Source organism: Pelobates fuscus, chromosome 12 (assembly GCF_036172605.1).
Source record: "Pelobates fuscus isolate aPelFus1 chromosome 12, aPelFus1.pri, whole genome shotgun sequence".
Lineage (NCBI taxonomy): Eukaryota > Metazoa > Chordata > Amphibia > Anura > Pelobatidae > Pelobates > Pelobates fuscus.
Genome location: NC_086328.1, coordinates 57868154 through 57895743, shown reverse-complemented (window position 1 = coordinate 57895743; position 27590 = coordinate 57868154). Strand labels below are relative to the sequence as shown.

Here is a 27590-nt window from a genome sequence, read left to right as displayed (position 1 = left end):
TTTACACTACCCATTGAAGTCCTGCTTCACCGGACACTGATGTTAGGGAGTATAATATTACTTGAAAAATGAATGCATAAATTAGATTAGAGATTAGCATATGGTATGTGTTTTCTCATAGCTGCATCCTATGAGATTCCCTCAAGCACAATCTCCATCAGCTACATGACGCTTGTGAGGTATGACTGTTTTAGGTCAATAAGATTCTGTAATCTCATCAGAATTGTCAGCACCAGGCCCACTTTATCTGGCCCTGCACAGGAGGCGTGCAATCCCCGGACTGCAGGTATGTGGAATAGTTTCAGGTGCATTTTCATTTCTGCATCATTCAGGGGATTGTCCTCTGCAGCACCATCTCCTTATGCTGTCTGGGTCTCACCCAGAAAAGTCTCCCGCACGCATGCAGAATCTGACTTAGACTTTGAACCCAAAGCGCCATTCTATGATTACGATGCGTCCGTCTGCCATTCGTCCAAGAAGGATATGAAATGGGGTAGACTTTGCTCCTCATCTGGTGTGGGGTTAGGTTCAGGGCCGGAGTCACCATTGTCTTGGGGCACTTGGTGGTAGCCTTGCCTTTAATCAGCTTGGGAAAAATGCCTTTGCCCTTTCAGTTGTTTTTGCCAGGGCAGGAATATTCCTTGGCGTGGGATTCCAAGGGCATCAGAGTCTGACTCATAGTGGGAACGCCTAGTCATAGAGAGCTTAGCATGTTCCATCTCCATGGTAAGCACATTTTCCGCAGACCCACAGCTAAATCTAGACACCTAGGACCGAGGCAAGCGATAGGTGGGGGGGTCAGACCAAAAATCACAGTGGCAGGTATAAGTGGCAGCATACGAGACCCCAGCAGGGTACAATAATGATGGCCAATCAGCTGGGCTCACCCAGCAACAGAGGTTGAAAGGGCAGGCCTCTACTCAGCAGCACTAAAATATTAATATAATGGTGCACAGCAGGGCCACAGCCTTTGGGGTGTGTGAGCTGTACGGCGGCACATGGGGCCATGGCAACAGGGATGCCCATAGGCCGACACCTCACAGTTCCGCTGTTTTAGTTTAATGCAATGTGCTTTGTACACACTGGGGAATCACCTCACATTCTGTAATGAAGCCAGCAAAGCCTCTGCCGGACTATGTATCCTGACTGTAAAACTGATCAGGGCAGCTATGTGTGGCTTGTTCCGGAGGAAGTGCATACTTTGTGAAGCTCTAAAGAAGGTACATGGGAACATTTCTTCATATTTTAGGATAGTGCAGGAGGTGGGGAAATGAGTAGAACTAGAGTGCATCAGAGAAAAGGTGAATATGCATTTAGAGAAATTAGAGCTATCTATTGGGGTAGATGAGTAAAATGGGGGAGTACTATAAGTCAGAAGAGGAGGAGAATGGGTGGGAAACTATAAGTGAGGATTGTGGGGGTTACTATAAGTAACAAGTGAGGAGAGGAGGATAATAGTGGATATTGGGTGAGTGAGGAGGAGAATGTGGAACTATAAGAGAGGAGGAAATAGGTATGATCTGTGGGGAAGAGAAGTAAAATGGGGGTGCTATATATGTGTGGCAATGTAAAATAATGTGGTATGAGGAGGGGAGATGATGGGAGAATGAGTTCAATCTATGGAGGGAGCAGAGAAGAATGAGGTACTATTTATTAGTAGTGATGTCGCGAACACAAATTTTTCGGTTCGCGAACGGCGAACGGGAGCTTCCGCAAACGTTCGCGAACCGGCGAACCGCCATTGACTTCAATGGGCAGGGGAATTTTAAAACCCACAGGGACTGTTTCTGGCCACAAAAGTGATGGAAAAGTTGTTTCAAGGGGACTAACACCTTGACTCTGGCATGCCGGAGGGGGATCCATGGCAAAACTCCCATGGAAAATTACACAGTTGATGCAGAGTCTGGTTTTAATCCATAAAGGGCATAAATCACCTAACATTCCTAAATCACAATGGATATGGATTGACACCTGACATATGACATATTGACACCTTGACATCTGGATTGACACCTGTCCTCAGAGACCCTGATACACACTGACACAGAGCAGAATAGGTACTATTTCCCCTACATAGGGTCACTTGGCAGATACGGATTGACACCTATCCTAAGGATCCCTGATACACACTGACACAGAGCAGAATAGGGATTGTTCCCCCTACGCAAGTTAACTGGCATTCAGAGCTAAAATACAGCAGCGTGTGGACCATTTTTAGCCCAAGGCAGCTTATCTCATCAGGCCCTTTTTAGTCAAATGTATCGCCCAGTGTCAGTCCCTTCGGGATCCAACCCTCATTCATCTTAATAAAGGTGAGGTAATCTAGACTTTTTTTGACCTAGGCGACTTCTCTTCTCAGTGACAATACCTCCTGCTGCACTGAAGGTCCTTTCAGACAGGACACTTGAAACGGGGTAGGCCAGAAGTTCTATCGCAAATTGGGATAGCTAAGGCCATAGATCAAGCCTGCACACCCAGTAGTCAAGGGGTTCATCGCTCCTCAGAGAGTGTCGATATCTGCAGTTAAGGCGAGGTAGTCTGCTACCTGTCGGTCGAGTCGTTCTCTGAGGGTGGATCCCGAAGGGCTGTGGCGATGCGTAGGACTTAATAAGCTCCGCATGTCCTCCATCAACAACACGTCTTTAAAGCGTCCTGTCCTTGCCGGCGTGGTCGTGGGAGGAGGAGGATGACTTCCACCTCTCCCCCTGTGTTAGATTCCCATTGTGCTGTGACATCACCCTTATACGCTGTGTAAAGGATACTTTTTAATTTATTTTGCAAATGCTACATCCTTTCCGACATGTTGTAATTCGGTAACATTTCCACCACTTTCTGCTTATACCGGGGGTCTAGTAGCGTGGACACCCAGTACAGGTCATTCTCCTTCAGCCTTTTTATACGAGGGTCCCTCAACAGGCACGACAGCATGAAAGACCCCATTTGCACAAGGTTTGATGCCGAGCTACTCATTTCCCGTTGTTCCTCCTCCTCACACAGAGCAGAATCGGGACTGTTCCCCCTACATAGGGTCACTTGGCAGATATGGATTGACACCTATCCTCAGAGCCCATGATACACACTGACACAGCAGAATAGAGACTGTTCCCCCTACATAGGGTCACTTGGCAGATATGGATTGACACCTGTCCTCAAAGCCCCTGATACACACTGACACAGAGCAGAATAGAGACTGTTCCCCCTACATAGGGTCACTTGGCAGATATGGATTGACACCTGTCCTCAAAGCCCATGATACACACTGACACAGAGCAGAATAGAGACTGTTCCCCCTACATAGGGTCACTTGGCAGATATGGCGTGGTCGTGGGAGGAGGAGGATGACTTTCACCTCTTCCCCCGTTAGATTAACGTTGTGCTGTGACATCACCCTTATACGCTGTGTAAAGTATACTATTTAATTTGATCAGCACGGCCACTTGAGTTTTTATAGTTTTCACGCTGCTTGTAGTTTATATATGGTTCCCAAAAATCAAACAAACGATAAAGTAAACATGTAAGGATTCAGAACTTTCTTTCAAACCCTTACACATTGTGTGTACGTATTTTTTGTCTTAAGTTTGTGGCTTTAAAGAGGTTCACGTTGCTTCTATGATGTGCATAACATGTTCTTGTAAATGTTTGTTACATTTTTCCTGGAATTGTAATTTTGGAATCTGAATAAAGATAGTCAAATCCCTGATACACACTGACACAGAGCAGAATAGGGACTGTTCCCCCTACATAGGGTCACTATGTGCCTTTTTTTGGTTTGGGTTTTGAAGCCACAGTGCAGCACCAGAGGGCCTAAAAATTAGGCATGTACACATGCCTGAAATATTTGGTATTGTTGTAAATGCTGCTGTAGCAGCGGCCAGAAAAATTTATGTTTGTTTCACAGGCAGAAAATGCCCTAAAACATGGCGGCTTAAACCCTAGTTGGTGGCGGATAAGTCACGCAAGTCAACCGGCATTCAGAGCTAAAATACAGCAGCGTATCTCATCAGTCCTTTTTTAAATCGAATGTATCGCCCAGTGTCAGTCCCTTCGGGATCCATACCTCATTCATCTTAATAAAGGTGAGGTAATCTATACTTTTTTGACCTAGGCGACTTCTCTTCTCAGTGACAATACCTCCTGCTACACTGAAGGTCCTTTCTGACAGGACACTTGAAGCGGGGCAGGCCAGAAGTTCTATCACAAATTGGGATAGCTCATGCCACAGGTCAAGCCTGCACACCCAGTAGTCAAGGGGTTCATCGCTCCTCAGAGTGTCGATATCTGCAGTTAAGGCGAGGTAGTCTGCTACCTGTCGGTCGAGTCGTACTCTGAGGGTGGATCCCGAAGGGCTGTGGCGATGCGTAGGACTTAATAAGCTCCGCATGTCCTCCATCAACAACACGTCTTTAAAACGTCCTGTCCTTGCCGGCGTGGTCGTGGGAGGAGGAGGATGACTTCCACCTCTCCCCCTGTTAGATTCCCGTTGTACTGTGACATCACCCTTATACGCTGTGTAAAGCCTACTTTTTAATTTATTTTGCAAATGCTGCATCCTTTCCGACTTGTTGTAATTCGGTAACATTTCCGCCACTTTCTGCTTATACCGGGGGTCTAGTAGCGTGGACACCCAGTACAGGTCATTCTCCTTCAGCCTTTTTATACGAGGGTCCCTCACCTGGCACGACAGCATGAAAGACCCCATTTGCACAAGATTGGATGCCGAGCTACTCATTTCCCGTTCCTCCTCCTCTCTGATGTCAATGATGTTCTTCCCCCCGCCACGTACAACACCACGGGTACCAGATAGGTGACAACGAGAACCCTGGGATGCCTGTTGTGGTTGGTCTTCCTCCTCCTCCTCAAAGTCACATTCCTCCTCTGACTCCTCTTCCTCACAATCCTCTTCCAGCGTTGCCGCAGGTCCAGCAAGCGATGCGGATAAGGCTGTTTCTGGTGGTGATGGTGACCACAACTCTTCCTCTACACGCTCATCTACGGCCTGATCCAGCCCTCTTCGCATGGCACGCTCCAGGAAGAAAACAAATAGTATGATGTCGCTGATGGTGCCTTCGGTGCGACTGACTAGGTTTGTCATCTCCTCAAAAGGACGCATGAGCCTACAGGCATTGTGCATGAGCGTCCAGTAACGTGGCAAAAAAATTCCCAGCTCCCCAGAGGCTGTCCTAGCACCCCGGTCATACAAATATTCATTAACAGTTTTTTCTTGTTGGAGCAGGCGGTCGAACATTAGGAGTGTTGAATTCCAACGTGTCGGGCTGTCGCAAATCAAGCGCTTCACTGGCATGTTGTTTCGCCGCTGGATATCGGCAAAGTTAGCCATGGCCGTGTAGGAACGCCTGAAATGGCCACACACCTTCCTGGCTTACTTCAGGACGTCCTGTAAGCCTGTGTACTTATGCACAAAGCGTTGTACGATCAGATTACACACATGTGCCATGCACGGCACATGTGTCAACTTGCCCAACTACAATGCCGCTAACAAATTTTTTCCATTGTCACAAACCACTTTGCCGATATCCAGTTGTTGCGGAGTCAGCCACTTTTCCACCTGTGCGTTCAGGGCGGACAGGAGTGCTTGTCCGGAGTGACTCTCTGCTTTCAAGCAAGTCAAACCCAAGACGGCGTGACACTGCCGTATCCGGGATGTGGAATAGTACCTGGGGAGCTAAGGGGGTGCTGTTGATGTGGAGCAAGACGCAGCAGCAGAAGAGGACTCAGCCGAGGAGGTTATGGAAGAGGATGGAGTAGGAGGAGTAGAGGAGGTGGCAGCAGGACTGCCTGCAATTTGTGGCGGTGTCACCAACTCCTCTGCAGAGCCATGCATTCCATGCTTGGCAGCAGTCAGCAGGTTTACCCAATGCGCAGTGTAGGTGATATACCTGCCCTGACCATGCTTTGCAGACCAGGTATCAGTGGTCAGATGGACCCTTGCCCCAACACTGTGTGCCTGACATGCCATTACTTCCTTTTGCACTATCGAGTACAGGTTGTGGATTGCCTTTTGTGCAAAGAAATTTTGGCCGGGTACCTTTCACTGCGGTGTCCCAATAGCTAAAAATTTTTTGATTGCCTCAGACTCCACCAGCTTGTATGGTAAAAGCTGGCGGGCTAATAGTTCAGACAAGACAGCTGTCAGACGCTGGGCAAGGGGGTGACTTTCTGACATTGGCTTCTTATGCTCCAACATGTCCTTGACAGACACATGACTGTGGGCAGATGAGCGGGAACTGCTCAAGGCGGGAGACGGAGTGGCGGATGGTTGAGAGGGGGCAAGGAGGACAGCAGTGGTTGACATGGCTGAAGATGCTGGACCCGGAGGAGGATCGCGGCTTAGAGTTTGCGTGCTGCTTGTACTCATGTGTTGATCCCATAGGCGTTTGTGATGTGAGATCATGTGCCTACGCAAAGCAGTTGTACCTAGGTGGGTGTTGGACTTCCCGCGACTCAGTTTCTTTTGGCACAGGTTGCAAATGGCATCGCTGTTGTTAGAGGCAGACACACAAAAAAAATTCTTCACTGCTGAGCTCTGCAATGACGGCATTCTGGTGGTGGACACAGCATGCGTTGATTGGCGTGCTGTCGGGCTGACCCCGGGTGCCGATGCATGCTGTCTGACTGTGCCACTAGCTCCTTGCGATGACCTCCCCCTGCTTTCAACTCGTCTCCTCCTCTCTGTCTCCCCATCTGAACTTTCGCCCTGTTCTTCTTGCCGAGCGGGCACCCACGTGACATCCATGGACGCATCGTCATCATCAACCGCTTCACTTGTATCTGACAACTCAGCAAAGGAAGCAGCAGCGGGTACAACAACATCATTACACCGTACGTCCATGTGTGTAATGCTGCTTGCCTGAGACATATCCCTGTTATCTACATCCTCTGGCAATAATGGTTGCGCATTACTCATTTCTTCAAACGGATGTGTGAATAACTCCTCTGACATACCAAGTGAAGCGGTTGTGGTGCTAGTTTTGGTGGTGATGGCAGGCGGGTGAGTGGTATCTTGAGAGGTGCCTGAAGCTAAGCTGGAGGAGGATGGTGCATCAAGGTTCCGAGCGGAAGCTGTAGAAGATTGGGTGTCCTGTGTTAGCCAGTCAACTATGTCCTCAGAACATTTCAAGTTCAGGCTACGTGGCCTCTGAAAACTGGGCATTACAGCACCACGATCACGATGGCCCCTGCGGGGTGGCCTGCCTCTGCCTGTCATTTTTTTTTGGGGATTAGTGGTACTATGCGTGCAAGCTACTGTGAGACCAGATAGGAGTGGTAATGTGCAATGGCAGAGGTCTGCAGAGTACACGCTGTAGGCCTGACACACCCGCTTGAAGACAACTAACTGCTATTCAATCTATAACAGTGAAGAAAGTTTTTGGTTTTAAATGCACGCTATTGTGACACCAGATATGAGTGGCAATGTGCACTGGCAGAGGTCTGCAGAGCACACGCTGAAGGCCTGAAACACCCGCTTTAAGGACACTGACTGCTATTAGCTTACACTGGAAAACTTTTTCTTTGTAAAAGCACACTATAGAGACACCAGATATGAGTGGTGGCACTGACTGGGCAAATGGGCACAGTATCCACTGAGCCTGACACAGAAGCTGGCAGACAACTAACTGCTCTTCTTCAATCTATTACAGTGAAAAAATATGTTTTATTTTTAAATGTCAAGCTTAAGCTATTGTGACACCAGCAGTGAGTGAGTGGTGGCACTGGGCAAATGGGCACAGTATGCACTGTGAGCCTGAAACAGAAGCTGGCAGGCAGGCAACTGCAATTACATTACACACACACAAAAAAAAAGCAGACTGATGTTCTAGCCCTAAAAAGGGCTTTTTGGGGTGCTGTTCTTACAGCAGAGATCAGAGGAGTCCTTCAGGATTGTAGTGGACACTGAATACCCTAGCCTAGCTATCAATTTCCCTATCTAATGAGCAGCAGCTACACTTTCCCTCCTCTCACTAAGCATGCAGCTTCAGAATGAATCTAAAATGGATGCTGGGAGGGAGGTGGGAGGGTCTGCTGCTGATTTGCTGGAATGTGTCTGCTGACTGTGAGGCACAGGGTCAAAGTTTGCTCAATGATAACGAATAGGGGGCGGATCGAACCGCCCATGTGTTCGCCCGCGGTGGCGAACGCGAACACGCTATGTTCGGTACATCACTACCAGCAGGTAAATTGCGGAGAACAGTAAAACAATAGATACCTGGGGCCAAGGGTGTACCTGGAGCATTTTGGCACCCGGGGCAGATCTTATATTTGGCACCACCCCAGCTTAAAAATACCCACACATAGTTTACATGTATTGAGCACTGAACAGTTACATAGTAACATAGCTGAAAAGAGACTTGCGTCCATCAAGTTCAGCCTTCCTCACATTTGTTTTTTGCTGTTGATCCAAAAGGCAAAAAACCCAGTTTGAAGCACTTCCAATTTTGCAACAAGCTAGGAAAAACATTCCTTTTTGACCCCAGAAAGGCAGTCAGATTTATCCTTGGTTTAAGAAGCCATTACCCTACATTGAAAGATTATATCCTTGAATATTCTGTTTTTGCAAGTATGCATCTAGTAGCTGTTTATAACATCTGTATGGACTCTGATAAAAAACACTTCAGGCAATAATTCCATATCTTTATTGTTCTTACAGTAAAAAAAAAACAAAAAAAAACCTTTACTTTGCCTTAGACAAAATCTTTCTTTCTTCCAGTCTAAATGCATGGCCTTGTGTCCTATGTAAAGTCCGGTTTGTGACTAGATTTCCACACAATGGTTTGCATTGGCCCCGAATATATTTGTATAATGTTATCATATCCCCTCTCAAGTGAGGTTTTTCTAAACTAAAGAGGTTTAAATTTGTTAACCTTTCTTCATAGCCGATATGTTCCATTCCTTTTATTAATTTTGTAGCCCGCCTCTGCACTTTTTCTAGAGCCATAATATCCTTCTTTAGAACAGGTGCCCAAAATTGCACAGCATATTCAATATGTGGTCTTACCAGTGATTTATAAAGAGGCAAAATTATATTCTCATCCCAAGAATGAATGCCCTTTTTCATGCATCACAATACCTTACTGGCCTTGGCCACTGCAGATTGACATTGCACATTTTTGCATAGTTTGTGGTCTATAACAATTCCCAATTCCTTTTTGTGTGTTATCCCTAATTCGCTTCTGTTAAGGGTATACGTTGCTTGTGTATTCTTTACGCCGAAGTGCATAACTTTGCAATTTTTAACATTAAATTTCATCTGCCATTTGAGTGTCCATTCCATCTTAATCCCTCTGCAGCAAAGTAATATCTTGCTCACATTGTATTACTTTACAGAGTTGTGTCATCTGCAAAGACGACTTTCAATGCGGTCTTCAAGATCATTTATAAAAACATGTTAAATAGAAGGGGTCCCAGAACAGACCCCCGAGGGACGCCACTTGCCACCTCTGTCCAGCTTGAAAATTTACCATTAACGACAACTCTTTGTACTCTGTTTTTAAGCCAATGTTCTATCCAAGAACAAGCATTTTCATCTAGACCGATTTCCTTGAACACTAAACTATTGTGTGGAACTGTATCAAATGCCTTGGCAAAATCCAAATAGATCACATCCACTGCAACACCCTGATCTATACTTCTACTTACTTCTTCGTAGAATGCAATCAAGTTAGTTTGACATGACCTGTGCTTCATAAAACCATGCTGATTTTTGCTGCTAACCATGTTCTTGTCAAAGAATTCTTGAATATTATCCCTTAATAACTTTTCAAATACAGGGTTTGTGTGTGTAATATATATATATATATATATATATATATATATATACACACACACACCACTGGGCAGTGTTCGTGTGTTTTAATGGAAGCATGTTTTTGTATGGAGTATGTGTGAGTGAATGTGTTTGCACGTATTGGCATTTAAATGTAGGTGGCCATTTTTTGTAGTGTAGTTTTTGATATGGTACTGTGTTTTCATGTAGTGTTGACATTTGGATGCAGGGTTGTATTGGAGTGTAGTGTAGGCAAAATGCTGAGATGTATGCACACACAGTTACATAGAAAGTCATACACACCCACAGATAGAGACACACAGATATACATGTCTGTATAGTGGATGCAGTGTGAGCTTGTACAGTGCCTTTCAAAATTATTCACCCCCCTTGACTTTTTACCTATTTTGTTACATTACAGCCTTAAGTTCAATGTTTTGTTAATCTGCATTTATGTGATAATCAGAATAGTCTAAGTTGGTGAAGTGAAAAACATATATACATAAAACAATTTTTTAGAAATCAAAAACAGAAAATTGGCATGTGTGTATGTATTCACCCCCCCCCCTTTTTTTATGAAGCCCATAAAAAGCTCTGGTGCAACCAATTACCTTCAGAGGTCACATAATTAGTGAAATGATGTCCACCTGTGTGCAATCTAAGGGTCACATGACCTGTCATTACATATACACACTTTTTTGAAAGGCCTCAGAGGCTGCAACACCCAAGCAAGAGGCACCACTAACCAAACACTGCCATGAAGACCAAGGAACTCTCCAAACAAGTAAGGGACAAGGTTGTTTAGGTACAAGTCAGGGTTAGGTTATAAAATAAAATGTACAAAATCTTTGATTATCCCCAGGAGCACCATCAAATCTATCATAAACAAATGGAAAGAACATTGTACAACAGCAAACTTGCCAAGAGACAGCCGCCCACCAAAACTCACAGACCGGGCAAGGAGGGCATTAATCAGAGAGGCAGCACAGAGACCTAAGGTAACCCTGGAGGAGCTGCAGAGTTCCACAGCAGAGACTGGAGTATCTGTACATAGGACGACAATAAGCCATACGCTCCATAGAGTTGGGCTTTATGGCAGAGGGGCCAGAAAAAAGCCATTACTTTCAGCAAAACACAAAATGGCACATTCTGAGTTTGTGAAAAGGCATGTGGGAGACTCCCAAAATGTATGGAGGAAGGTGGTCTGGTCTGATGAGACTAAAATTAAACTTTTCGTCTATCAAAGAAAACGCTATGTCTGGCGCAAACCCAACACATCACCCAAAGAACACCATTCCCACAGTGAAACATGGTGGTGGCAGCATCATGCTGTGGGGATGTTTTTCAGCAGCCGGGACTGGGAAACTGGTCAGAGTTGAGGGAAAGATGGATGGTGCAGGGATATTCTTGAGCAAAACCTGTACCACTCTGTGCGTGATTTGAGGCTAGGTTGGAGGTTCACCTTCCAGCAGGACAATGACCTCAAACACACTGCTAAAGCAACATTTGAGTGGTTTAAGGGGAAACATGTAAATGTGTTGGAATGGCCTAGTCAAAGCCCAGACCTCAATCCAATAGAAAATCTGTGGTCAGACTTAAAGATGGCTGTTCACAAGCACAAACCATCCAACATGAAGGAGCTGGAGCAGTTTTGCAAGGAGGAATGGGCAAAAATCCCAGTGGTAATGTGGCAAGCTCATAGAGACTCATCCAAAACGACTTGGAGCTGTGATTGCCACAAAAGGTGGCTCTACAAAGTACTGACTTTAGGGGTGTGTGGCAAACATAGCCACTTCTGGACTGTAATGTAGAAAGGTTGTCTGTACTATGTGCTGTGTGTATTTTGCTATGTGTACTGTGTGGTATATGTAACTTTACTGTGTATCTGGGACTATGGTAATTCGCCTGCTGGCAGCCGTAAGCTACCAGCATGCGAGTACTTCGTTCGACGAACAGCGGCTATCCGGGCTGTTCGTGGAATGAATGCGGGCTCCCCTGATAGACCACACACTTAGAGGCGTGTGGCGCTTGTTAACCGATTGCAACAATGTTGCAATCGGTAATTAGAGGCTCTCCTAGGTGGCCGTCGTTCGGCTACCGACCATGCGGCGGTCGGCCATCTTGGATTCGCTATTCTTCAGCGGTGTTTGGTCGTTGAGCGCCTGGAACTGAAAACGGCTACTCGACGACACGAACACCGCTGGACTTACAGACCGTTCGGGAGCCCGGTGTTCGGTAGGATCGTTCCCCTAACTATAATCCACAGATTGAGGGGAACTTCAATGTATAACTGTATTTGTTGTGGCGTTTGGTCAGTTCAGCTGGGAGCTGAGCGGTATTCTCTCAAAAGATGCGCTCAGACCCCAGCTATCTACCGAACGTTCGGTTAAGTCTGTATACCGAATAAAACTCAGAAACTGTATTTTAAAGTAAATTGTCAGTTTTGCTGCACGAGGGGATAATCCACTTAATCGTCCATTTTAGTGGGAGCATCCTTCTCGTGCAGCAAGGCCTGTTAAGAGAATTATATTGCATGATGGGATAAATCCCCTGAAACCTCTGTAAGGAAACCCCTTGCATGGGGAACTGTATAAATATGCAAGCTTGTGAATAAAGCCAGTTAGTTGACTCCCAAACTGTGTTTCGTCCGGTTATTGGGAGGATTGGGATATTGCCTTACTTTTCAGCGCTGACTGTGGATTTACCTGTTATACCAGCGGAGACCGTGGATTCTAATACTGCACTCCGCTACAATTGGTGGCAAGAGACGGGATCCAACCTTACAGCCGAAAAGCGCAATTTGTGCAATTATAACTGCCGAATAAGAAAAGGGAATGGCAAGCAGAATACAGCGAAAGAACTGACTACCGAAGTGAATGGAGACAGATTATTCTAAGCTGAAGAGGCAAACATTAAAAGAACTGCTGGAAGCCAGGGGTAAGATAGCCAGCAGCAAACCCAAGGCTATACTAATTGCCGAGCTGATGGAGGGAGACCGAGCCCGCAGCGCTACACCCCCAGCAGTTATGGAAGAAACTCTCTACCAGAGGGAAATGAGGACCAGGCTAGAATTTTTGCCTCAGCCTATATCGGATGCCATGATGAACCTGGTGATGGCGAATGTACAAGAGTACGTAATGGCACACAGCCCACAGCATACATTGTCTCGAGCAGAGTCCGCAACCGGGTCCCTCTACAACCAGGTAAAACCCAAAATTCCTTATCATGCCTTCAAAGTATTTTGCGAGGAAAAGGATGAAATTGATGGGTACTTGCAGGACTTCGAGAGACTATGTGATTTGCATGACTTAGAGCGGGCAGTATGGGTTCCACTGCTGGCAGGCAAGCTAGCAGGTCGGGCAGCTGAAGCATACCGCGCTGTGCCCAGTGAGGACAGCAAGGACTATGAGAAGGTGAAGCGAGTGATATTAGAGAGGTATGCCATTACCCCAGAGGCATACCGGTGCAAGTTCAGAAACCTGCGCAAACCAGAGAGAGATTCTCACGCTAAATGGGCTCACAAGCTAGACCAGGCCTCCCAAGGGTGGATACAGTCCAGCCAAGCCACCACCATGGAAGGATTGCGTCAGCTAATGTTGTTGGAGCAATTTTTTAATGGATTGTCCCCAGAGGCACAAGAATGGGTGCGGGACAGGAAACCCCTCACCCTAACCAAAGCAGCTAGGTTGGCCGACCAACACTTTGATGCACGGAGACACCATGGACCTATAGCCAAAAGTTGCCCTCGACCCACGGGACTGCCCAGCGCTATACCGCCTCCAGCCCACACAGCCTCCCCGTTTCATCCTTCCCAAGGAAATTTACCCCCACCCTCCAGGTATAACGGGCGTGCCAACATCCAATGCCACTCCTGCAAACAGTGGGGGCATATGGCCTGTGAATGTACCCAAAACCGGGGCAAGCCCGCCTGGAATCAAGGGTGCCCAAACCCAGCACCCAGGGCTGCTGCCCATCATTATCAAAGGGAACCGGGCGCACAGGAGTTGTGGAGTGTTCACGCAGAGGAACCCCTGGGCATTTTACATGAAGTGATGTCAGTCCGAGCCACAGATAACCGGCAGCATCACCGACAGCTGGTAACCCTAGAGGGGAAAGAGGTTCAGGGGCTGCGGGATTCAGGAGCTACCTTAACCCTGATAGCACCCCATTTGGTCTCTGATGTGGCACACACTGGCGGATCTGTGGCAGTACACCGACTACCCACTGCTAAAGTACACTTGAATTGGGGTGTGGGAGAGGGGACAGTAGAAGTGGGACTGATGCAAAATTTACCAGCAGATGTTGTGCTGGGGAATGATTTGGGCCAGATGACCTCTGCTTTTGTCCCACAGGCTCCCTACCAGGAAGCCCATCCAGTCACCACACGGCAACAGGCTCGCACCACTGCTCCACCAACACACTCTGAGGCTCAGGTAAGAGACCAAGACCCCCACCCGACACGTATGTCTTGGGATACCCCAGCTAAGTTTGAAGCCGAGGTGAAGTCAGATCCCACACTACAGGTGTACAGGGACAGGGTACGCACTGACCAGGGGGAGCTAGAGGGGGAGCGGTACACTTGGGAGAAAGGGCTACTTTACCGCATTGCTGAACGGGAAGTAGGAGGGTCGGTCACAGTTACCACCAAACAGTTGGTGGTTCCCCAGAAATACCGTCCAGAGCTACTTAGGATTGCTCACGATATCCCCTTGTCTGGACATCTAGGGATGACCCGTACCCGATATAGGTTAACCCATGCATTTTTCTGGCCAGGGATTTCTAAAGATGTGAGACAATACTGCACATCCTGTGATATATGCCAGCGAGTAGGCAAGCGAGGTGACCGTCACAAAGCTAAATTATGTCCCCTCCCTATTATTTCAGAACCTTTCAGTAGGGTGGCCGTTGACATAGTGGGACCCTTACCCAAACCCAGTCCCTCTGGGAAACGGTTCATCTTAACGGTAGTGGACTATGCCACCCGATACCCCGAGGCCGTAGCCCTCACTAATATCCATGCGGAGACTGTGGCCGAGGCTTTAATGAAGATATTTTCCCGGGTGGGGTTTCCCCAAGAAATAATATCCGATAGGGGCACCCAATTTACCGCCGAGGTCACCCAGCAATTGTGGAAAATATGTGGCATTAAGCCAATAGTAAATTCAGCCTACCACCCCCAGTCCAATGGGCTATGCAAAAGGTTTAACGGTACGCTGAAACAAATGCTCCGTATGTTTGGAGAAGCCCACAAAGACTGGGAGCGGTTTCTACCCCACTTGCTCTTCGCATATAGGAAGGTAACCCCAAGAATCAACAGGGTTTTCTCCTTTTGAATTACTGTTCGGAAGGAGGGTACGGGGGCCGTTAGACCTAATTAGTGAACATTGGGAGGGAGAGGATAGCCCAGAGGGAACCCCTATCGTATCTTACGTATTGGAGTTCCGGGACAATCTGGAGGCGCTGACTCAGACTGTGCGCACCAACCTCCAGGCGGCCCAGCAACGCCAGCGCCGCTGGTACGATGGGGGAGCCAGAGACCGCAGCTTTCAAGTGGGGCAAAGGGTTTTGATTTTAAAGCCCGTTCGCACAGACAAGCTGCAGGCCATCTGGCAAGGCCCATACCAGGTGGTGGAACAGAGATGTGACAACACCTATGTGATTGGCCCCTGCTCAGGGGTAGGGAAGAGACGCATGCTCCATGTAAACATGCTCAAACCCTACCATGAGAGGATAGAGGACGTGGCGGCGATATGTGCCTTCGGCCTCAGAGGATCAGGAGAACCTTCCCCTACCTGACCTATTAGAACCTGAAGAACAGATAGAGCCGTCCCGGGGGGTTCAGCTGGGGGAGCGGCTAAGCCCTCAAGAGCGTGCTCAGGTACAAGAGCTGATCGTAGCTAAAGGGGCTACCTTCTCCAATTTGCCTGGGTACACTCCACTAGCCACCAACCGAGTCGAAACCCCGGGGCAGCTACCTATGCGACAGGCTCCATATCGTGTCCCTGAATCAGTCAGGACACATATGAAGACTGAGCTGGATGAAATGTTGCAGATAGGGGTTATCGAACCTTCCGATAGTCCCTGGGCATCGCCAGTAGTGCTGGTACCTAAGAAGGATGGCACGACGCGCTTCTGCGTCGACTACCGGAGGCTCAATGACAAAACAGTGTGATGCCTACCCGATGCCCCGGATAGACGAGCTGCTAGATAAGATGGCCCGTGGTCAGTATCTCACTACCATAGATTTGTGTAAGGGATACTGGCAAATCCCACTAGCCGATGATGCCATCCCCAAGTCGGCCTTTGTCACCCCGTTTGGCCTGTACCAATTTCGGGTCATGCCATTCGGGATGAAAAACGCTCCGGCAACCTTTCAGCGGATGGTAGATCGGCTACTGGACAGTTTCCAAGGTTATGCATGTGCATACTTAGACGACATTGCCATATTTAGCCAGACCTGGGAGGAACACCTACAACATATAGGGGCCATCCTAGATCATATTGGAGAGGCAGGGTCAACCCTGAAACCCAGCAAGTGTCATATAGGGATGGCAGAGGTGCAGTACTTGGGCCACCGGGTGGGGTGTGGGCAGCAGAAACCCGAGCCAGCTAAAATTGAAGCCGTAGCCAGGTGGCCCACCCCCAGGACCAAAACCCAAGTGTTGGCATTTCTAGGTACTGCAGGGTACTATAGAAAATTCGTGCCCAATTACAGTGCCCTGGCCAAACCCCTGACTGACTTGACCCGCAAGAACCTTCCCCGACAGGTTGTCTGGACCCCAGAGTGTGAGCAGGCATTCCAACAACTCAAAACTGCTTTAACTAATGCTCCTGTACTTGCCGCTCCTGATCCAACTAAAAGATTGCTTGTCCACACAGACGCTTCAATGTTTGGATTGGGAGCAGTGCTGAGCCAAGTGGGAGCAGATGGCGGAGAACATCCCGTAGCTTACTTGAGCCGAAAGTTGTTGCCCCGTGAAGTAAGCTACGCCGCCATTGAAAAAGAATGCCTGGCCGTGGTGTGGGCTCTCAGAAAGTTACAGCCTTATTTGTATGGACATAAAATACATACAATGTAGGAGATGATTCACACTTCTAGAATGGTTCTGTAATATAAAAAGCAATATAGTGTAATATGCTAGTACAATTGTATCAATCGAAATGAGCGTCAGGTACTCACAAGCCTAGAGCCAAATTTCTGCATATGGCTCTCATGGATAGCGCTGTGGGACTTTTCAGGATGTCCCTCTCCTATTCCCAGATCACTTATATGATGCTCCGGTTGGGTAATAATCCAGGTTCCACAACTCGACTTGAATTAATCAGGAGAAAACTTTATTGCTCCCCAATTTGGAGTAAAACATGGATAAAATTAAAATTTCAATAAAATAAATAAAAAATAGAGTAACTGTGTATAGTCCTGCCAATTGGCAAAAATGTCCAAATTCGGACATTTGGACATTTTTGCCAATTGGCAGGACTATACACAGTTACTCTATTTTTTATTTATTTTATTGAAATTTTAATTTTATCCATGTTTTACTCCAAATTGGGGAGCAATAAAGTTTTCTCCTGATTAATTCAAGTCGAGTTGTGGAACCTGGATTATTACCCAACCGGAGCATCATATAAGTGATCTGGGAATAGGAGAGGGACATCCTGAAAAGTCCCACAGCGCTATCCATGAGAGCCATATGCAGAAATTTGGCTCTAGGCTTGTGAGTACCTGACGCTCATTTCGATTGATACAATTGTACTAGCATATTACACTATATTGCTTTTTATATTACAGAACCATTCTAGAAGTGTGAATCATCTCCTACATTGTATGTATTTTATGTTTGTATTTTATAGAGTGGTGTAAGGGGTTTCCACTCAGGTGATCTGTGGCATTTATTGCCACCACACTTAATCCCACTTTGTTTGTATATTTTTGTGTTTCACTTATTTGTATGGACAACTTTTTTCCCTACTCACAGATCACAACCCGTTGGTGTGGCTGAACAGTGTGGCTGAACCGTGTGGCTGGGGACAATGCCAGGCTGTTGCGCTGGAGTTTGGCGCTGCAGCCCTTTGACTTTACGATCCATTACCGCCCAGGGAAGCAAAACGGTAACGCTGACGGGTTATCTAGACAGACTGAACTTGAAAAGTGATCTGTGAGTACTCTCCCGGACATCCCCAAGCCGATCCGTTGGGATCAGACTGTGTATGCCGGCTTGGTTCTGGGGGAGCATTGTGGCAAACATAGCCACTTCTGGACTGTAATGTAGAAAGGTTGTCTGTACTATGTGCTGTGTGTATTTTGCTATGTGTACTGTGTGGTATATGTAACTTTACTGTGTATCTGGGACTATGGTAATTCGCCTGCTGGCAGCCGTAAGCTACCAGCATGCGAGTACTTCGTTCGACGAACAGCGGCTATCCGGGCTGTTCGTGGAACGAATGCGGGCTCCCCTGATAGACCACACACTTAGAGGCGTGTGGCGCTTGTTAACCGATTGCAACAATGTTGCAATCGGTAATTAGAGGCTCTCCTAGGTGGCCGTCGTTCGGCTACCGACCATGCGGCGGTCGGCCATCTTGGATTTGCTATTCTTCAGCGGTGTTTGGTCGTCGAGCGCCTGGAACTGAAAACGGCTACTCGACGACACGAACACCGCTGGACTTCCAGACCGTTCGGGAGCCCGGTGTTCGGTAGGATCGTTCCCCTAAGTATAATCGACAGATTGAGGGGAACTTCAATGTATAACTGTATTTGTTGCGGCGTTCGGTCAGTTCAGCTGGGAGCTGAGCGGTATTCTCTCAAAAGATGCGCTCAGACCCCAGCTATCTACCGAACGTTCGGTTAAGTCTGTATACCGAATAAAACTCAGAAACGGTATTTTAAAGTAAATTGTCAGTTTTGCTGCACGAGGGGATAATCCACTTAATTGTCCATTTTAGTGGGAGTATCCTTCTCGTGCAGCAAGGCCTGTTGGGAGAATTATATTGCATGATGGAATAAATCCCCTGAAACCTCTGTAAGGAAACCCCTTGCATGGGGAACTGTATAAATATGCAAGCTTGTGAATAAAGCCAGTTAGTTGACTCCCAAACTGTGTTTCGTCCGGTTATTGGGAGGATTGGGATATTGCCTTACTTTTCAGCGCTGACTGTGGATTTACCTGTTATACCAGCTGAGACTGTGGATTCTAATACTGCACTCCGCTACAGGGGGTGAATAGTTATGCACATTCACTTTTTCTGTTATTTTGTCCTATTTGTGGTTTGCTTCCCAATTAAAAAAAAAATCTTCAAAGTTGTGGGCATGTTCTGTAAATTAAATGAGGCAAATCCTCAAACAAGCCATGTTAATTCCAGGTTGTGAGGCAACAAAAACACAAAAAATGCCAAGGGGGGAGGGGAAGGAGAAATACTTTGCAAGGCACTGTATAGTGGATAATGGTGAGGGGGTGGGGTGATGGTGAGGGAGGGAGGGAGGTGGGGGACTAAATACCTTAATTCCCAGGTGGTCCGGTGGTGATATCAGGTCTGCAGCACTCAATGCCATTTTAATCTTCCCGGTCCTTTGCCAGTTGCCCAGTAATGATCATAGGGTGAGGTTATTGAATTTTCCGTAGTTTAGATATAGATAATTTACATTAAAATATCTCTGTCATGCAGAAAACAACCAGTAGATGGTTGCAACAAACTGTTTTAGCTTATAATTCTTGTTGCCAATATCAGTATTGATGTAAGTAGAGGGAAAACCTTGCAATTTAGCCCTTTATTTTCAAATAAAATCAAAAGGAATGCAAAGGAGGTCAATATGTACTCAAACTCTGCCATATGAACTTGTCTGTGGTGTTTATTTACACAACCTGTGTGAATTATTGGGCAGGGCCAGACTGGCCCACCGGGATACCGGGAAATTTCCCGGTGGGCCGTCGGCACCTGGGGCCGCGCAGACATGTGGGTATGCTGGCGGCCGCTGGAGGAACTTTTCTGGCGGCCGCAGGGAAAGCTGTGCTGTGTCTGCTCTCCAGCACGCTACTGAATGAGACCGGGGCCGGAATATGACGTCATATTTCGGCCCCGGTCTCATTCAGTAGCGAGTGAGCAGACACAGCACAGCTTCCCCTGCGGCCGCCAGAAAAGTTCCTCCAGCGGCCGCCATCCCTGCTCCTCCAGCGGCCGCCATCCCTGCACTGGCGGATCCAGGGGGGAGCAACGGGGCAATTGCAAGGTTCTCCCTCTCCCTTGCCGGCTAATGCCAGCCCTGCAATGTGCCTTCAAGGATCGGAGGGGAGATCAGATATCTCCCTCCCCGGTCCGCAGGCACTGTTTGCTGGCCGCCGGCAGGGGAGGGAGAGAGAGGACCCGGGGGAGCTCAGTCTGCAGCTCCTCCAGGTCCTTCTCTCGCGAGCACGGAGCGTTGCCATGGCAACGCTCCGGATCTCGCGAGAGTGAACTCTAGCCCTGGAGACCGGGGCTAGAGTTCACTCTCACCACATGGACCACCAGGGATTCCCCACCGGACCACCAGGGATTACCCACCGGACCACCAGGGATCGAGAAATGTCCCCCCTCCTCCCTAAACAAAGGTAAGAAGGGAGGGGGGACATTATGTATATTTAAAAAAAAAAACATTTTATTAAATTAAAAAAAAACATTAAAAAAGCCCCACATCCTTATCACACACATACCCTACAAACACACACATACACTGCCCCCCCCACACACACATTGTCCCCCAACTACATAGACTGCCCCCATACACACATATTGCCCCACATACATACACTGCCCCATACACACATTGCCCACCATACACATACACTACTGATCCCACACACATACACTGCCCACATACACACACACATACACTTCCCCCATACACACACATTGCCCACATACACTGCCCCCAATACACACACACACACACTACACACACATTGACCCCCCACACACATACACTGCCTCATACACACAAACTTCCCCCCATACACACAAACTTCCCCCCATACACACATTGCCCCCCACTCACACTGCAACGCACACACACACACTGCCCCCCTAACACACACTGCCGTCCTCACGTACACACTGCAACTTTCACACACACACCCTGCTCACACAGTCCTTCTTACACAAACACACACACACTGCATCTCTATGGGGAACCTTCAGCGTCTCCAAAGCGTGGAGGACCTGAATGTAGGTGCTGCACACTGTGCAGCACTGACACAGGAAGCACCTCTAGTGACGGTCTGAGTGGCTGTCTCTAGAGGTGTCACTTGGAAGCAATGTAAACACTGCCTTTTCTCTGAAAAGTCAGTGTTTACATTGAAAAGCCTGCAGGAACAGGCTATAGACACCAGAACCACTACATTAAGCTGTGAGTGTGTGTGTGTGTGTGTGTGTGTGTGCGCGCGCCTGCTAGTGAGCTTGCTTGCTTGCATGTGTGTGTGTCTGCTACTGAGTGAGCTTGTGTTTTTATGTCAATGAGCTTATGTATATCATTGAGATTGTTTGTCTATGAGGCTGTGTATCAATGAACGTGTGTGTGTCAGTGACATTGTCTGTGTCTGCATGTGAGTATGCTTACTGTATAATTAAACGTTTTACTATGAAAGGACCAATATTTGATATTAGAAAAAGCAATATATATATTTACTCAATCATCTGGGGTGGCAAGACATAGCCTTACATATTACATGCGACAATATATGGCGCATTGACTTATGGGGCTGGCATATATTTTTTTGCCAGGGCTGCTTTGTATCCCCAGTCCGGCCCTGTTATTGGGTAATTTAAACAGTCAAATTGCTGCAAAAATCCCCCAAAGTGAGAAAGATCCATTAAAGCCATCTGTGAATTATTTTTTTTTATTTTTTTTTAATATTAAAAAACAAAACAAAAAAAAAACAGGTCTCTTAAATAATGTAATTTTCGCAAAATAGTGACAACGGCATACATTGGAGTATTGTTTGATTCAGAAGGAATGCACAAGATACATTTAAGTAGTACAATATGTAACAGAGGTTGGCAGTTAAATGGTTGGGCAAAAAGGTCAAAATACCCATGGGTAAATAGCCAATGAGGTCTACTCTGTGATGGCTGTTATACTCAGCAGAATTCTAGAGATGCCACATGCTTTTGAGATTGTATTTTACAGCTTGTATTTTGTGACATGTACCAAAAAGACTGAAATCTTAGACATGGTGTACTCTGTAAAATTAGGACAAATACATTAGTTTGAATTAAGCTGCATTAATCATTCCCACATTATTGACAAAATATGCATTTTATTTACAATAAAAATATATAGATGTCAAATTACATAAACGCCTTGTTATTTTAAAGGTTTAAAAAAAAAAAAAAAAACGGGGGGCGGAGCCAAGCAACGGAGCTGAATGGCCGCATGTTCACTGAGCTCCAGGCCAGCAAACACAATATACAGCGATTAAAAGGGTCTTTCACACCCCAAACCAAGGCTAACTGAGCCCACGACGCTCCCTCACGATATGGGGAGAAAGACCAAGAAGCCTAGGGCCGAAAAACCGAACATGGGCATGAACATTGGCGACTTATGGCGCCAGGCCCGGAGAGAAACGGAGCCCAACATGGCCGACCTTTCAGACGACTCGGAGTTCTCCGAGGACTTCCTACTAGGAACACCTGGAGGTCAGATGCCTGAACAGAAAACCGGCAAGCCCACGCCCTCTCATCTGGACTCGGCCCCGTTGACGACCGCAATCATGAAGGGCCTATTAGCGGAGCTCCAACACACAATCCAGGCCGACATGGCCCAGCTCCGAGGGGACATACAAGGCCTCACGACCCGCATGGGCGCCATAGAGAACAACGCCCAGACTCAGGCCCAACTTACCACCCGTCTCCACACAGCTATACAAGAACTACAAATTCAACAGAGCAAAACGGACAAAAAGCTAGCAGAGTTGGAGGACCGGAGGCGCACACTGAACCTCAAATTAAGGGGCATCTCGGAGGAGATCCCGGAGAGGGAGCTTCCGCACCTCCTACGTCGACTTCTCACTGGACTACTACCCCATAAGCAGGCCAAACAGGTGGGAGTGGAAGAGCCTTTCCGACTCCGAAAACCAGCGACGGCACCACAGTCAGCCCCAAGGGATGTCTTGGTAAAGTTCCACAGCAACCAAGACAAAACGGCCTTCCTGAACGCAGTCCGCAACAACTCACCATACCCTTTTGAAGGCATGCAACTGACGTTCTATGCAGACCTGTCTGGAAGCACCATGGCGTGGAGAAGGTCACTTAAGCCCTTCACAGCGTTGCTCCGAACCAACGGCTTCAGATATCGATGGCGAATGCAACGCACGCTGGAAGTACTGCACGGCACCGACACACTCTCCGTCAGCGATCTCAAGGAGGCAGCCGACCTGCTACCCACACTGGGACTACCCACGAATGCCCTGGACACAGTGCGACCGAACACAGCGGCAACCCTGCCTCACGCTTGGAACCCGGCAACAACACGACCCTTTATACCACGGGGTGCGAGACAAGACGAACGGGCAGCTGTCACTACCTGAATGGCCCCAGACAGCCTGCAGAGATGGGCCTGAACTTGCCTCACCACCGGAGCAGTGATCCCAGTTGCCGCTCTAGCGTCTCTCTGGACTTTACGTAAATAGGCTCCAATAGGTTACCGTTTTCCGTTCTTTTTTTCTCTTCTTTTTTCTTTGCACTGCTGATGTAACCTACCAAGTTCAGATCCCCCTCCAATGAGACCACCCGCATCCTATCACTCCCCACACCACACATAACAGGGCACTGTAAGGTGCGCCACCAAGTCCATTTTACCACCTTAGCTTAAGCTAACAGATATCCTACTCGGATTTTTATTTTTTACTTTTTTTTTTTTTTTTTCTCTTGTTTATAGCCTGGTTATAGCATCAGTGTAACTCACTTATAATTTCTTATATATGTATAAAGCTAAGTGCTTACTAACCTACTTATATATGACTAAAGCTAAGTGTATGCTAACTTACTTATAACTACTTATATAAGTCTAAAGTTAAGTGTATGCTAACTTACTTATAGCTACTTATATATGTCCAAAGCCAAGTGTATGCTAACTTACTTATAACTACTTATATATGTCTAAAGCTAAGTGTATGCTAACTTACTTATAACTACTTATATATGTCTAAAGCTAAGTGTATGCTAACTTACTTATAACTACTTACACATGACTAAAGCTAAGTGTATGCTAACTTACTTATAACTACTCATATATGTCTAAAGCTAAGTGTATGCTAACTTACTTATAACTACTTATATGTGTCTAAAGCTAAGTGTTTAAGTCTGTTAAAAAAAAAAAATTGTGCCTGTCATTCTTGTGCCCCACATGTCAAGCGTGGGAAAGGCCAAAGGATTGCTTTTGGGGCACCTCTCGCCACTCTGTACAATTTGCGTGCACAGCAAAAATAAAGAATTAAAAAAAAAAAAAAAAAAACAGTATAGAATGTGCTTGTGCAATAAATGAGAAAGATGGAAATTGTGAGTTAACACACACACACAGACGTAGAGCAAACATGTCTCCCTGTAGGCTCTCATGTAAACACTGTATTTTTAGAAAAAAATACAGTGTTTACATTAGAACCTTGGAACACCTCCAGTGGCAGTCACTTCCGAGTCAAGTCCTGCCTGATGTGCAGGACTCACGTTTCACATCTTCACGCCTAGCTGAAGACATCAAACGTGCTATCAGGACACACTGAACGCGTCTCCTGTGTCCTGTAGTAACCCGAAGCCTGTCCGCAATCAGAGCCGATAAGGATCTCCTGCACACACAACGTTGGCTTGGGCTGACAGGCTAAAGGCAGGAGAATCTACTGATTTCAAACCGTAAGTAAACTTATTTTAAAAACAAGTGAGTATGATAGAGAGCTAGATAGATAGATGGATAGATATAGTGTGTTTTTATACAAACACTAATAAATATATATATATATTGTTTCTATGTAAACAAAAACTTTAGGATGAGGAGGGTTGCGGTAGGAGGTGGTGGGCATAAACAGCGAGCTAAGCGGTCAGCTCAGCTCATGAACGCACATATGCGCAGTAGAGTGCTCAGTTCATTCATAGAGCATCATTCAATGCCGCTCTATGAAGAACGCGATTGGTACAGCGCGAATGCGCCCATGCGCATCAGATAGCGATGACACTTCTCAAAGAGAAGCGTCTGAGTCCTGCTATTTCGTCATGTTGATGAAAAAGGGGGCGTAGCCTGCTGAGGAGCTCGGCGCTGGAATGGAGACAAGTTTATATAAGAAAAAGGACTTTCATTTGTATTTTTTAATGGGAAATGAATATAAAAGCAAGAGAAGGTTAAGGGACCTGTCTTTCTTGCTTTTATATGTTGACTATAGTGCTCCTTTAAGTATAAATCAAGCAGACTGAAGTTTTATGAAACAGATGTGATATAAAAATCATAAGTGATTAATTATTGTGTGGGTTTTATTTTATGTGTTGTCCATTGTGCTATAAAGCCATAGCCTGTAATAATAATTTTCTTATTTAACTGCAAAATGACTTCCTTTTTTATTTATACAAACCAAAAAAAAAAAAAAAAAAAAAAACCTTGTGAATCCAAAAGAGTGTGTGTCACTATAATTCCTGCATCTCTAGTTAAATTCAAACTATTGCTGTGAAGCAATATACTGAGGTACATATGCTCATACATAATAGAGTGCTTATTTCATATTTGCAAAATAGAGAGACACTTGCAGTAGCATCTATTTGGGCAAATAATGGTGTTCTTTTTAAGCACAAAAATTTTGAACCAACAGATATCACAACATCCCTCTTTCCTACTAAGAAATTAAATAAGTCTGATTTTGTAGTGTAGCTTCCATAAAAGGATTTTGGCGTGGCCATTTACTTAAATAAGTCCTTTGTTTTATACTTTAATTAAAGCCCAAATATCCATCATCTTTATCTTTTTACAACTTACACAATTCACGTAGTTAGTTAGTGGATAGGATATGGAGTTCTAAAATAATAAAATTTTGTTCGTGTTGTAGCTTTCGCCCTGTAAGGTTTGAAACATTTCAATTTGGTATTAGTCGCTACCAATTACAATGTGGTCAAATATGGAGAACTCGATAGGATGTAAACTCTAGAATGCTGCAAGCTACACATTTCTATGAATTGAAGACATATCACGATGCTTTAAATGCAATTTCGTTTTGGTTTGTACACGTACTTTTGTAAGTATTATACTAGAGAAGCAAAAAAGTATTTTTAGTGAAGGGGAGTATGGTTTAACTGCATCCGTACAAGTGTACAACTTTTCCAAAACATACACGTGCACCCTGCAAATAGAAACACAAATTATACCATATGGCACCTAATTACCTCCTCCGTTTTTGTAACACAGGTAAGGGAATCTCCACACATTTGCAAGATCCACTGAAAATCCGATCACAGAGAGTAGGAAATCTATTTTCTTGCCCCAATGCTCTCGCTCTTGCTCTACTGGGACAGATACTTCGTTTTGCAGACAAGAATCGGAGACAATGATTGTGCTGTTGGTGTATTGGACTCCATTCTGTTCCTTGACTAGAATAAGTTCTACATCTTTTTTCTCAAGGGGAAATTCTCTAAAGGGAACTACAGCGGATATCTTGCGGTCAGACTGACCCGGTTTTAACATCTTGAGTTTTAGCATTAAACGGTCTACTCTTCGAAACAGATGATCATCAAGTACTTTCTTCACCCTTGGAAATACAAATACACAATTTAAGTGACAGATAAACGAAAAGCATTAATTGTTAAACTGGTTACATTGAAGCTGCTGCATTTGTAACATAACCAAAACAATTAACAAGACAAACAAACACAAACTCATATCACCGCTTTCTTTTACTACAGATTGACAGTTATTTGTGTTCGTTAAGCGGTTTCTAATTAGAAATAATTGTTTATATGGTGAAAAACAAGCTGGGGGTGCCAATAATTAAGACAGGCTGTTTGATGCAGTTTGCAAGTTGAGTTTACCAAATGTGTTTAACAAAGATAGCTTACCAAATAAAGGAGGGCACGGGTAACAGCACTATCCACAAACTCCAATTCAAAATCAGGATGATATGGACTCTGCTTTTCATCTGAATCTGAGCTATTCCTCTCGCGGTCAAAAACTTTGTCTAATCTGTTGCAAGCAAACGCCAGTTTGATTGAGCTTTTTAAGTCAAGCTTCAATTACATCATGTCTATAATTGAATGATGTACGTGGTTTATTGGTTCTTTTAACAGTACCACCAGGTGGTCATAATCCAGATTCCATGTGTACTCTATACGTTCTGCTACCCAGCCTGAAAAGTCAACCGAAATCAAATTAAATCAGATAATATGCATTGTTCGTGTGTAACATCGGACGTGAGGGCAATCTGGTGAATGTAAAGGAGACTACCCTAAGGGTAATGCTGCAAATTGAATTATGTGGGAATCTATGGATAGTTTTAGTCTCGTTAGCGGTAATACAGACTGGCAGGAGCAGTAACAGCAAGCAGCAAATGAACAGTTTAAGAAGGAAATATTCATAGTAATACGTTACGTTGTGTTTATTGATTTTTTTTTATTTTTTTTTTTTTATTATTATTTATTTTGTTGTGCAGGAAATTCCATACCAGTTTGTCATGCCCCAACAGCAATTGACAGAGAGTCAATATACATGGGGAGAAAAACATGTGCACATTTTTTAAAGGAGTAATGACAAGATTAGGAACATGCTTAGTAAACAAGGCTTAATAAAACAGTCTAGATCTAGATTGTGGCG

General features: G+C 45.8%; 1 protein-coding gene across 1 annotated transcript in view; it reads right to left on the bottom strand.

Moving 5' to 3' along the window:
* Positions 1-26949, bottom strand: part of SLC6A2 (solute carrier family 6 member 2) — a 1625321-nt gene extending 1598372 nt beyond the window's left edge. Inside the window, exons 1-2 of the mRNA XM_063437889.1 lie at positions 26840-26949; positions 26171-26532 (exon numbers count right to left, since the gene is read on the bottom strand). Coding sequence (XP_063293959.1) covers positions 26171-26532; positions 26840-26919 — 442 coding nt within the window. The 5' untranslated portion in view covers positions 26920-26949. The remainder of the gene's footprint in view (positions 1-26170; positions 26533-26839) is intronic.
* Positions 26950-27590: the final 641 nt, after the last annotated feature.